At 49.3% G+C, this 12,120-nt stretch overlaps 1 protein-coding gene across 1 annotated transcript; it reads left to right on the top strand.

The window, feature by feature from the left end:
- Positions 1-1,138: 1,138 nt before the first annotated feature.
- Positions 1,139-2,595, top strand: LOC125535280 (UDP-glycosyltransferase 89B2-like). The gene is made up of 3 exons (XM_048698339.1): positions 1,139-1,650; positions 1,762-1,943; positions 1,991-2,595. Exons 1-3 carry the CDS (start codon positions 1,139-1,141, stop codon positions 2,593-2,595), a joined length of 1,299 nt encoding a protein of 432 aa, XP_048554296.1.
- The last annotated feature ends 9,525 nt before the right edge of the window (positions 2,596-12,120 follow it).

Consider the following 12,120-nt stretch of genomic DNA (forward strand, 5'->3'; position numbering starts at 1 on the left):
ATGAACAAAGCTCGCGGCTTTCCTGGCATGCTTGGCTCAATAGATTGCATGCATTGGAGTTGGAAGAATTGTCCAAAGGCATGGCATGGGCAATTCCACGGCCAAAAAAAGGGTTCCACTATAATCCTTGAAGCGGTGGCCGATCAAGAGACTTGGATTTGGCATGCATTCTTTGGAATGCCTGGATCTTTGAACGACATCAATGTTGTCAACCGGTCACCACTGATGAATAAGATTGCAAATCGTGAGTTGCCACCGGTGCAGTTTGTAGCAAATGGCCGTACATACAACTATGGCTATTATCTAGCGGATGGCATCTATCCAAAGTGGCAAACCTTTGTCAAGCCGTTGAAAAAGCCAGAAGGTAAGAAAAATCTTGATTTCCACAATGCTCAGGCGGCGGCTAGAAAAGATGTGGAGAGAGCTTTTGGGATTTTGCAAGCCCAATTTGCTATTGTGAGAGGACCGGCTAGATTTTGGGATCAGAAAATGCTTTGGTACATCATGCACGCTTGTGTGATCATGCATAACATGATCATCGAGAATGAGCGTGGCCAAGATGTAGACTACTCTCAGTATGACCTCTTGGGACATCCCGTGCAAGTGCGACGGAGGACTGAAAGGGTGGCCCATTTTGTTGCCTCCTATCATGCCATTCGACGTCCCGCATCGCATAATGATCTTCAGAAGGATCTAATTGAGGAGTGGTGGGCATGGAATGAACGACAAAGAGTATCATGATTTATGTGTTCAATATTGTATTGTTAAACTATTTGTTATGTTTATTGCACTATTTGTTGTATTAAACAATAAACTGTTTGTTTGAGTTGTAATAATGAAATTGAACTATTTATTTTGATTTATTTTTGTTTGTGTTTGATCTTTTTGCTTCTATTTTGGAATGCATATGTTGTTTGTGCGACAGTCGCGCACCCTACTTTTTAGCGCGGCTGCTGGAGCCAGCACTGCGCACCGCGCCAAACAAGGCGACCGGCGCGCGGCAAAGCAGTTTTTTGCGCGCGGCACGTTCGGCGCCTGTTGGAGATGCTCTCACGAGTCATGCATGCGAACTCTTCTATTTAGCATGCAGATCTCTTCTTCTGTTCTTTGTTCTGAATTCTCGCACCTGCCCGTCGCCATGCCGTCGTCCATATACGCCGCACCACAGGCAAGCGCAAGCAACGGCGTTGGCAATGGCGACGGCAAGCCACACGTGCTTGTTGTCCCTTACCCGGCGCATGGTCACATGCTGCCTCTCCTCGACCTCGCGGCGCTGCTCACCGCACGGGGCCTCGCGCTCACCGTCACCGTCACGGCAGGCAACGTCCCGCTCCTCGCGACATTCCTCGCAGCGTTCCCGTCAGTCGCCACCGTCATTCTGCCTTTCCCTTCCTCGCCGTTCCTCCCGGCCGGGTGCGGCGAGAACACCAAGGACCTCCCGGCCGATCTCTTCCGCCCGTTCATGGCCTCCCTGGCGGCCCTCTCCGCGCCTCTCCTCTCCTGGTGCAAGTCCCAGCCCCGCGGCGTGACGGCCATCGTCTCCGACCTGTTCATGGGGTGGACACTCCCGCTCATCGAGGAGCTCGGCGTGCCGCACGTGGCCTTCTCGTGTGCCAACGTTCACTACCTCGCCACGACGCACTCCCTCTGGTGACGCATGCCGACGAGGCTCCGCCTCGACGACGCCGACGAGACTGTCACCTTCTTGGAGGCGCCCGACTCGTCTAGCTTCCCTTGGCGCAGCCTGCCGTAGATGTTCAGGGTGCATGTGCCCGGCGACGAGGTGTCAGAGACGATCCGGCGGATCTTCCTATGGAATATAGAGAGCTCGTGCTTCGTGGCAAACTTGTTCGTGACGCTCGAGGCGGCCTACGTGGAGCGCCCGCTCCCCGACCTGATGGCGAAGTGGGTGTTCGCGGTGGGCGCGCTGTCGGACGACGTGCGCAACTGCGACGAACATGGCGGGAAGCCAGCGATGGCCCCGGTGAAGGTGACCGCGTGGTTGGACGGGTTCGACGACGGCTCCGTCGTGTACGTCTGCTTCGGGTCGCAGCAGGCGCTGTCACCGGCGCAGGCGGCGTGCGTGGCCGGCGCTCTAGCGCTGGCTCGGTGGCTTTCGTCTGGGCGGTGAGGAGCGGCACCGTCGTGCCGGAGGGGTTCGAGGCCGCAGCCACGGCGGCGTCACGGGGCATGGCAATCCGCGGGTGGGCGCCGCAAGTGGAGATCCTGCGCCACCGCGCCGTGGGGTGGTTCCTCACGCACTGCGGGTGGAACTCGGTGCTCGAGGCGACCGCGGCCGGCGTGGCAATGCTCACGTGGCCGATGGGCGCCGACCAGTTCATCAACGCGTCGGTGCTTGCGGAGGCAGGCGTGGCGGTGCCGGTGGCAGAGGGTGCCGACGCCGTGCCAGACGCTGGAAAGATGGCGAGCGTCATCGCTGCAGCTGTCACAAAGGAGGGGGAGTCCGTGAGAAAGCATGCGGTGGAGCTCGGCCGGAAGGCGGCCACCGTGGTGGCGGAGGGTGGAACCTCGCACATTGATTTGGAAGAGTTGGTGCGTGTGCTCAGTGACGTCGACTACTCCCTCCGTTCCTAAATATTTGTCTTTCTAGAGGTTTCAAATGGTGACTACATACGGAGCAAAATGAGTGAATCTACATTCTAAAATATGTCCATATACATCCGTATGTGATGACCATTTGAAATCTCTAGAAAGACAAATATTTAGAAACGGAGGGAGTAGTATTTATATTCCTTGTATTTTTTTGAACTTATATTCCTTGTATTTTCATTTCATTGTAGATGATGAATGTGTTTTTCTGGGACCTTCTATCCATAAGATACCTGAAAATAAATTTGCATCTTGGTCCTGCCAGCCATCTGGATCGGGGATGAACGGCCACATCCCCTTCCTCCTCCAACCGCATGTTCACCTTGTTCCTTCAATCGTGCAACCTCCCTCCGATCCATCCCTAACCGTCCGCCTCCGCCACCCGTGGCCGGCGGCTATCGCCACCCTGCCCTCCCCTCGACCTCCCCCCACCGCCGTGTCCGCCACCCTGGCCATCCCTCTAAGCCTCACCGCACCAGTGAACAACTCCCACGATCCCCTGTGTTGGGTTTAGTCCCACATCGATTGTGGGAGAAGGAAGAACACGATTTATAAGGGCAGGGTATCCCCTCCTAACAGGCTAGTCTTTTGGGGGGAGAGGGCCCAAGGCTTCTCATAAGTCGGTGTTGCTCTCCGGTTGGGCCTGGTTGACGCATGTGGGTCGGAACGCTTGTGATAGCGGACTCGGGATTGCGTAACAAGTGGTATCAAAGCAAGGTTCGATTTGAGGTTGCCGAAATTGATTTAGAGGTGATCCAGTTGGCGTAGCAGTGCGATACTCGGCAAGATCGGAAACAGCACTGGTGGCGTGTAGTGGCGGCTGGTATCGCGCTGGAGACGAGGACCAGCAGCGCTAGGGCATGCGGCGACTGAGTGCATCGTTGCACGATGCGCTGGTGGCTCCATGCGGCATGTGAGCGAGAGGCCAAGCGTGCCTAGCCTAAGGCCCAGGTGCAGCCAAGGCCTGAGGAGCCGAATGGCTGAAGAAGGCCTGGTGTGCAAGCGTGGCATGCGTGCGTTTGCCGGGATTGAGATGTGCGTTGCTATGCTCAAGGATGGTCAGATGTGAGATTTCTTTGGTTTAAAAAAAAGAGGAGTTGCTAGGTCCAACGCATGTGCACGGGAGTAGTTGGGATGGATCATTCCGATCTGATTTTCTACTGGGTGCACAGAGAAGTTAATATATCAAACATGGGTAAGATAATTTGCAAACATGGGATTTGTCTGTTCAAGTTTGCATGGAAGTTTTGCTAGGTTGGTTTGATCAGATGGTTTGGAGCGTGTGGACAGGCAACGGAGCGCGCAGACAAGTGTGTCGTCAGGATCATGCAGACACAGGGTGTCAAGCAATGCACGGAGATTTGCGGGCGAACACGACGCAGGGTGGAGCATGATTGCAGTCGGATAATTTGGCTGGGTCGAACTGGATAGTCTGATGGATCGACGGGGATGTTGGTCAAAGCAGAAGACGGTGGTGATTTCAGCGACAACGACATAGGAGCGTGATGCTGATGGTGGCCGACTTCTAAGGCGTGGAAACACGTGGTGCAGGCCTTAGGGCTTGTCCGGCTTCAACAGACTATAGCGCGAGGTTGATTCAATATGGTGCACACAAGAGAGCTTGAAGTCGACAGGGCGCAGGGCAGCATAGCGCAGCTACATGGAGTCATGTTGAAGGTGGAGCTGGAGTCTGATGGACGACTTTCACTCTGTGCTGATGGAGGGGCTACGGCGTAAGAATTCGGAGAGTCGAAGCCTATTTCAGCGGGATAGCGAGAGACGCGTGGATCGGACTGGGTACCAATGGTCTGATGGAGACGTGATACTTGGCATCGGTAGGTGATGATCGGTGGTTCTCTGCAGTGGGGGTTGAGACAGTGTGGGCTAGCTACCCCGGAGACTCGACCAGGACAGCAGAGGCTCGACGCGATGATAGCGGCGAGGCGTGCGGTAAGCACGGGACACAGCGACAGGCCAATGCACTGGTTGTCGGACATGTGGTCAGACAAAGTGTGCAGGGGGTGCTAAAGCATTGTTGACGAGTACCAGATTCAAGTTGGTGACTGGGTCTATCGGTGCCGGTTGATGGACAGAAGTTGACCAGAGAATCTGAGAAAGTGATGGAAAGTCTGAAATTGTCAAAATAGAGAGAGTACATGGCCGTATATTCTGTGGTGTTGGGTGCACATGGCAAAGTGCGGATGACAAGATAGAAGGAGGCGGAGTGCTATAGTTGTGGGACATGTCAAAGGGTATCCGGGAAAAAGGATGAGACAACTGCGAATTTGACTCAGGGTGACACAGGGCGACGGTGAAATTCCTTCAAATTTCAGAAAGGCGGTCAAGAAAGAGTGGTGATGTTGAGTTCGGGTAACTCTTATATGTGACGTCCAATATGCGAGTTGTTCATTTTCACGCAGATAGTGGTCGGTGTGTGATGGCGTTGAGCGGATACTCCGGAAGTTAGGAGCACAAAGTAGAGTAATGAGAAACTTAATTCTCTGCTCGAGTGTAGACTGTGAATATGATAAGAAGGGACTGTAGTTGTAGGTGGAGTCACATGGAGTATGTGAGTAGCAGCGGTGCTCATGGCGTATCTCAAATCCAACGTACATGGAGGTTTGACGCATGGATGAATCCGAGGTGGTGAAGAATACTCGCCAAGGTGGAATTTGGTATCAGAGCTATCACTAGCGTTTCGACCCACATGCATCAATCAGGCCCAACCGGAGAGCAACACCGACTTCGGAGTGAAGTTTCGCCTCTTAGTTTCTCTGCACAGAATAACACTGCATCTACCATATTAGCAGAGGTCAATATGTTGGAGCGGTGACCTCAAACGAAAGCTACAGTTCTACACATGTGAGGTCGAAGCACCGTGACTCCATAGGTGTTGCGCGCCTTCTGTTCGCCAAAGAAAATAAAAGGTGCGAGGTCCAATTGCTAAATTAAGCTATTCATACTATTTTGCTCATGTTGACTGTGCTATTTTGGCTCAACATGATGCAGGCAATATTATTCCGTGGAGATAGGGAAGATGGCCAAGCACACTAGCGGTCAGTGGCTAGTTTGTAACGCCCATGATGCCGCTATATCTCCCACGTGTCAAAGCACGACTTAGAGGCATAACCACATTGTAAGCAATGTCGCAAGTGGGGTAATCTTCACACTACCCATGTAATGAATAAGGAAAAGAGGTACATAGTTGGCTTACCCTCGCCACGTCACACAATAGCATAAATATCATTACATTCGTCCAGATACAATCAAGGTCTGACTACGGAACCAAGATAAAGAACAACCCCAAATGCAACAAAGTCCCCGATCGTCCCAACTGGACACCACTACTGATTGTCTGGAAAGGAAACATAGTATCGTCCTGAGTCCTCATCGAACTCCCACTTAAGCTCAGTCGAATCTCCTGGAGCGGTATCATCGGCCCCTGCATCTGGTTTTGGAAGTAATCTGTGAGTCACGGGGACCCAGCAATCTCACACCCTCGCGATCAAGACTATTTAAGCTTATAGGTAGATAAAAGGTATGAGGTGGAGCTACAACAAGCACTAGCATATATGGTGGCTAACATACGCAAAAGAGAGCGAGAAGAGAAGGCAAAGGCACGATCGATAAACTATGATCAAGAAGTGATCCTAGAACAACCTACGTTCAAGCATAACACGAGACCGTGTTCTCTTCCCGGACTCCGCCGAAAAGAGACCATCACGGCCACACACTCTGTTGATTCATTTTAATTAAGTTAAGTTTAAGGTTTTCTACAACCGGACATTAACAAATTCCTATCTGCCCATAACCGCGGGCACGGCTTTCGAAAGTTCAAATCCCTGCAGGGGTGTCCCAACTTAGCCCATCACAATGTCTCACGGTCAACGAAGGATATTCCTTCTCCCAATACAATATGATCAGACTCGGAATCCCGGTTACAAGACATCTCGACAATGGTAAAGCAAGTCCAGCAAGACCACCCGCTGTGCCGACAAATCCCGATAGGAGCTGCACATATCTCGTTCTCAGGGCACACCAGATAAGCTAAGCGTACGGGAGCCAACGTAACCCAAGTTGCCAAGGGACGGCCCCGCACGGTGCTCTAGGTTGGACCAACACTTAGAGGAGCACATGCCCGGGGGTTTAAAATAAAGATGACCCTTGAGTCCGCGAAACCCAAGGGAAAAGGCTAGGTGGCGAATGGTAAAACCAAGGTTGGGCCATGCTGGAGGAGTTTTATTCAAGGCAAACTGTCAAGGGGTTCCCATTATAACCCAACCGTATAAGGAACGCAAAATCAAGGAACATAACACCGGTATGACGGAAACTTGGGCGGCAAGAGTGGAACAAAACACCAGGCATAAGGCTGAGCCTTCCACCCTTTACCAAGTGTATAGATGCATTAAAATAGACAAGATAATATAATGATATCCCAACAATAAACATGTTCCAACAAGGAACAAACTCCAATCTTCACCTGCAACTAACAACACTATAAAAGGGGCTGAGCAAAGCGGTAACATAGCCAAACAACGGTTTGCTAGGACAAGGTGGGTTAGAGGTTTGACATGGCAATATGGGAGGCATGATAAGCAAGTGGTAGGTATCGAAGCATAGACATAGCAATAGAGCGAGCATCTAGCAAGCAAAGATAGAAGTGATTTCGAGGGTATGGTCATCTTGCCTGCAAAGTTCTCTGAGTTGACGTTAGCTTGATCCTTGTAAGCATACTCAACAGGTTCCTCGATCACGTAATCGTCTCCCGGCTCTACCCAAGCAAGAACACAAGCAAAGGGAGACACAATCAACCACGTTCAATGCACAAACAACATGATGCAAAACATGTCATGATATGCGGGATGCGATATGCGATGCATATGCATGTTTCGGAAAGGAAAATTGAACCTGGCCTCAACTTGGAAAACCAAGAGTGCCACTGGAATGATGAGTTGATTTTGGTCGAAATCGATATAAAGATCACCGGAATCGGATGCACGGTTTGCAAATGACAAGCAAAACAAATATGACACCGATCTGCGATTAACAGTACGAGGCCATCTAAATGCATCAAGAACAACAAGCTACTACACTCCAACATAACAACAAAATACATGGCAGTGATCCACTCAAGATGCTTGACAAAAAATGAACACTGAGCTATGGCTAATTCACTCAATAGCAGGTTCAAACAAGCATGGCAAAAGTGCAAAAGATATCAGGTTACAGACTTAGTGAAAATAACAACATGCCAGGAATTTAACATCAGGAAGGAACGTTTAGAGCAAGATAACAACATGCTACAGGAACATAGGCATGAAGCTACTCAAAGCATACAACAAAAGTCCCTTACTGACCATAAGCCAAGGACGTCGATAACTGCCACACGTGTGGCAGGAAAGGAGATGCACCACACGTCTCTAATGCAAATAGATTGCCACGTCATCGAATGCATGCATGCGAGAATCTTTTTGGATTTTCAGTTTTTTAAATGTTTTATCTCTTAAATGAAAAATCTGATTGAAGATCCATTTTCACCATTAAATCCCTCGCGACAAGATCTTCAAAACTAGATCTCATATTGATATATTTTGGCAAAAAAATTTGGGTTAAAAGTTGCCATGTCTATTGCACATGAATTGCCATGATATTTACACTGAAGTTGCCATGATATGTTTCAACTATTATCTTTTACATTTAAAAGTAAATTTAACATATTATAAAATGGAGATTAAGAAACTAGACTTGCCATGCACCATAAACTAAAATTGCCATGATACATGCACTTAAAATTGCCATGGTTCAATAAAAAATATTTTCATGGTCAAAGTACTGGAATTGCCATCATCGAAAAACTAAAATTGCCATAATCTACAAACTAAAAATGCCACATGGCCACTTTAGTTTAAGCACTATGGCAACTATAGTGTAAATATCATGGCAACTTCTAGGCAAAAAAAATATTCATCAAAACATATCAACATGGGGTCTAGTTTTGAAGATCTCGTCGAGACGGATTTAATGGTGAAAATGGATTTTTAGTTTGCTTTTTTATTTAGGAGACAAAACATTTTTAAGCCGAAAACAAAAAAGATTTCTGCTGATGTCATCTATTCATACGTGGCAAAATGAGTGGTGATGGAGGCGTGTGGGCGATCTGCAAACGCCCACGCGTGTGGGTGTTAGTTTTTCCGTAAGACAAAAGGGATCAGAAAATACAATCGCAACCATGTGAACATAGCCACTTTCGTTAACAGATTCAGACTTAGTAGAAAACTGGAACATGGCAAAACAGATATTAAGTAGGCATGTTTACGAGCTCAATGCACTCATCACAAGGCATTGCATGACAAACTAAGCATACCCCCAACAAGTAGACATGGCATAGAAGCTAAACATGGCAAGAACAACCTCAAAGCATGCATGGATCAACTACAACAACCTTGGAAAAATTGCTTAACATGTAAACAATCTGCCGGGAACATTTTATAGCAAAAGTAGAGCTCGATTGAGTCATGCTAGGGTGCACCATAATTGCAAACAAAGACATGGATGGGTAGAGCACCACAATATCTACAAAACATCCTTACTGATCATGCTCAAAAGAGGCATGGATCACTCTGTAGCAACATGAATACATGGCATAAAAATATTGACAGGGCAAAGACTTAGAAGATTTCTATGTCCCTGAAATCAGCAACATTACGAGAGCTACTTTACATGCTTGTGCTAGTCAACATAGAGATCACAAAAATACATGGCATACACCCCTGTAAATATGGCATGGCATACTTCAAAACTCATGTAGGGCTCAAGTTCATAGGAGGCACACAACAATCATGGAAAAAATGACAAAAGTCCAATTACTGATAAGAATCTAAAACTAATATAAACTAGCACTCTTGCAACAACATTTAGGGCATCAAGATGAACTCAAATGAACATGATGCAATGAGATGAAATGAAGTACTCGTTGAGACGAACAATTTGATATGCTACATGCCCAAAACGGAGCCACGGTTGCAGAGTTATGATGCGATGAAATATGCATAAAAATACTGAAACAGAGGCAAAAAGTCAACCTGATCCAGATCTAGGGTTTGCACGCGGATCGAGACGCTCGCCGGAGAGTCGCCGGAATCGTCGGGGAAGAAGAAAGCAGCGGCCGGCGGGTGAGGAAGAGGTGGCCGGAGCGGGCCCCGAGCGGTGCGGCGAGGACGGCGGCGCGGCGGCGGAAGTCGACGGCGGGGCGGCGACCGAGCGAGGAGGTCGTCGACGACGGCGGTCGGCGACGGCGAGAGGAGGCGGGCGGTGTGGTTGTCCGGCGAGGAGGCGCGGCATGGAGCGAGCTGGGCGGCGCGCGGCTTCGGGCCGGGGAGGGCCCGCGATGGGCTCCAGTGGGCCGCACGGTGGGAGGATGCGGCCGGGCCACGTGTCACGCCCTGGTTGGGCGTGGACGGCGGCGGCGAGGCGTCCGGCGTGCGGAGAGGAGCGGGGCTAGGGTTTAGGGTGGTTTGGATCCGGAATTTCGGGGGAGGAGTGCCTTTTTATAGGTAGGAGGAGCTAGGAGGCTCCAAATTGAGCACGGTTTGCGGCCACGCGGTCGTGATCGAACGACCTAGATGATGGAGGGGGTTTAGGTGGGTTTTGGGCGACTTTGGAGGGATGTTGGGCTGCAACACACACGAGGCCTTCTCGGCTCCTCGGTTAACCGTTGGAGTATCAAACGAAGTCCAAATAGTACGAAACTTGACAGGCGGTCTACCGGTAGTAAACCAAGGCCGCGTGGCAAGTCTCGGTCCAATCCGAGAACGTTTAATACCCGCACACGAAAAGAGGTAGAAAGGGACACCGGAGGACATAGGAGCGCCGGAATGCAAAACGGACAACGGGGAAAAAGCTCGGATGCATGAGACGAACACGTATGCCAATGCGATGCACATGATGACATGATATGAAAAGCATGATAAAGACAAAAACACATGAAGAAAAAAACCCGACAACGAGGAAATATTATAACTTAGTGCCGGAAATGGCAAGAGTTGGAAGACAAATATGGCAGTTTACATACGGGGTGTTACAACACTCCACCAGTACGAAAGGATCTCGTCGCAAGATCAAGGACTAGAAGAACTCCGGGTACTCATAACGGAGGTGGTCCTCACGTTCCCAGGTGGCTTCACAATCGGAATGATGTGACCACTTGACTTTCAGGAATTTGATAGACTTGTTGCGAGTCTTGCGCTCAGTTTCTTCAAGAATAGCAACGGGGTGCTCATGATAAGACAAGTCTTCTTGGAGATCAATCTCTTCAAAGTTGATGGTGCGGTCAGGAGTTTTGAAACACTTGCGAAGTTGAGACACGTGAAACACGTCGTGCACGTTTGCAAAGTTGGATGGAAGCTCAAGTTGATAGGAGAGGTCGCCTCTTTTGCCAATGATCTTGAAAGGACCCACGTATCTCGGGGCAAGCTTCCCTTTGATACCGAAGTGACGAGTACCTTTCATTGGAGAGACGCGGAGGTAGACATGGTCTCCGATCTCGATAGCCAAGTCACGATGTTTGCTATCATAGTAACTCTTCTGGCGCAATTGCACGTCTTTGAGATTTTCACGAATGACTTTGCACATTTCTTCAGCCTCTGTGATCAAGTTATTGCCAAGAAGTTGACGTTCACCAGTCTCTGACCAGTTAAGAGGAGTACGACACTTCCTGCCATACAGAATCTCGAATGGGGCCTTGCCCGAACTCGCTTGGAAGCTGTTGTTGTAGGAGAACTCGGCATGTGGAAGACAATCTTCCCACTTCATACCGAAAGAAATGACACATGCCCTGAGCATATCTTCAAGAATCTGATTGACTCGCTCGACTTGGCCACTAGTTTGAGGATGAGAAGCTGTGCTGAAGCGAATGTTGGTGCCCATGGCCTTCTGAAAAGAATCCCAAAACTTGGAGGTGAAGATGCTGCCACGATCTGAAGATATCATCTGCGGAATGCCGTGCAAGGAGACAATCCTGGAGGTATATAGCTCTGCCAACTGAGCTGTTGTGATAGATTCTTTGATAGGAAGAAAATGAGCCACTTTAGTGAGTTTGTCGATGACAACAAAGATAGCATCATTGCCACGTTTGGACTTTGGAAATCCAGTCACGAAGTCCATCTCAATATGGTCAAACTTCCATTCTGGAATGGCAAGAGGTTGGAGGAGAGCAGCTGGTCATTGGTTTTCTGCCTTCACTCTTCTGCAGACATCACATTCATTCACGAACTGAGCAATCTCGCGCTTCATTCGAGTCCACCAATACGACTGCTTGAGGTCCTGGTACATCTTTGTACTTCCAGGGTGAATAGAGAGGAGTGAATTGTGAGCCTCGTTCATAATGACTTTACTAAGGTCACCTTTAGGAACAACAATGCGATCCTTGAAGAATAGAGTATCCTTGTCATCAAGACGATAGCACTTGTACTTGGGTTGACTCTTGGCAATCCCAATCTTGACCTTCTTCAC

This window comes from Triticum urartu, chromosome 2 (genome assembly GCF_003073215.2).
Source record: "Triticum urartu cultivar G1812 chromosome 2, Tu2.1, whole genome shotgun sequence".
Lineage (NCBI taxonomy): Eukaryota > Viridiplantae > Streptophyta > Magnoliopsida > Poales > Poaceae > Triticum > Triticum urartu.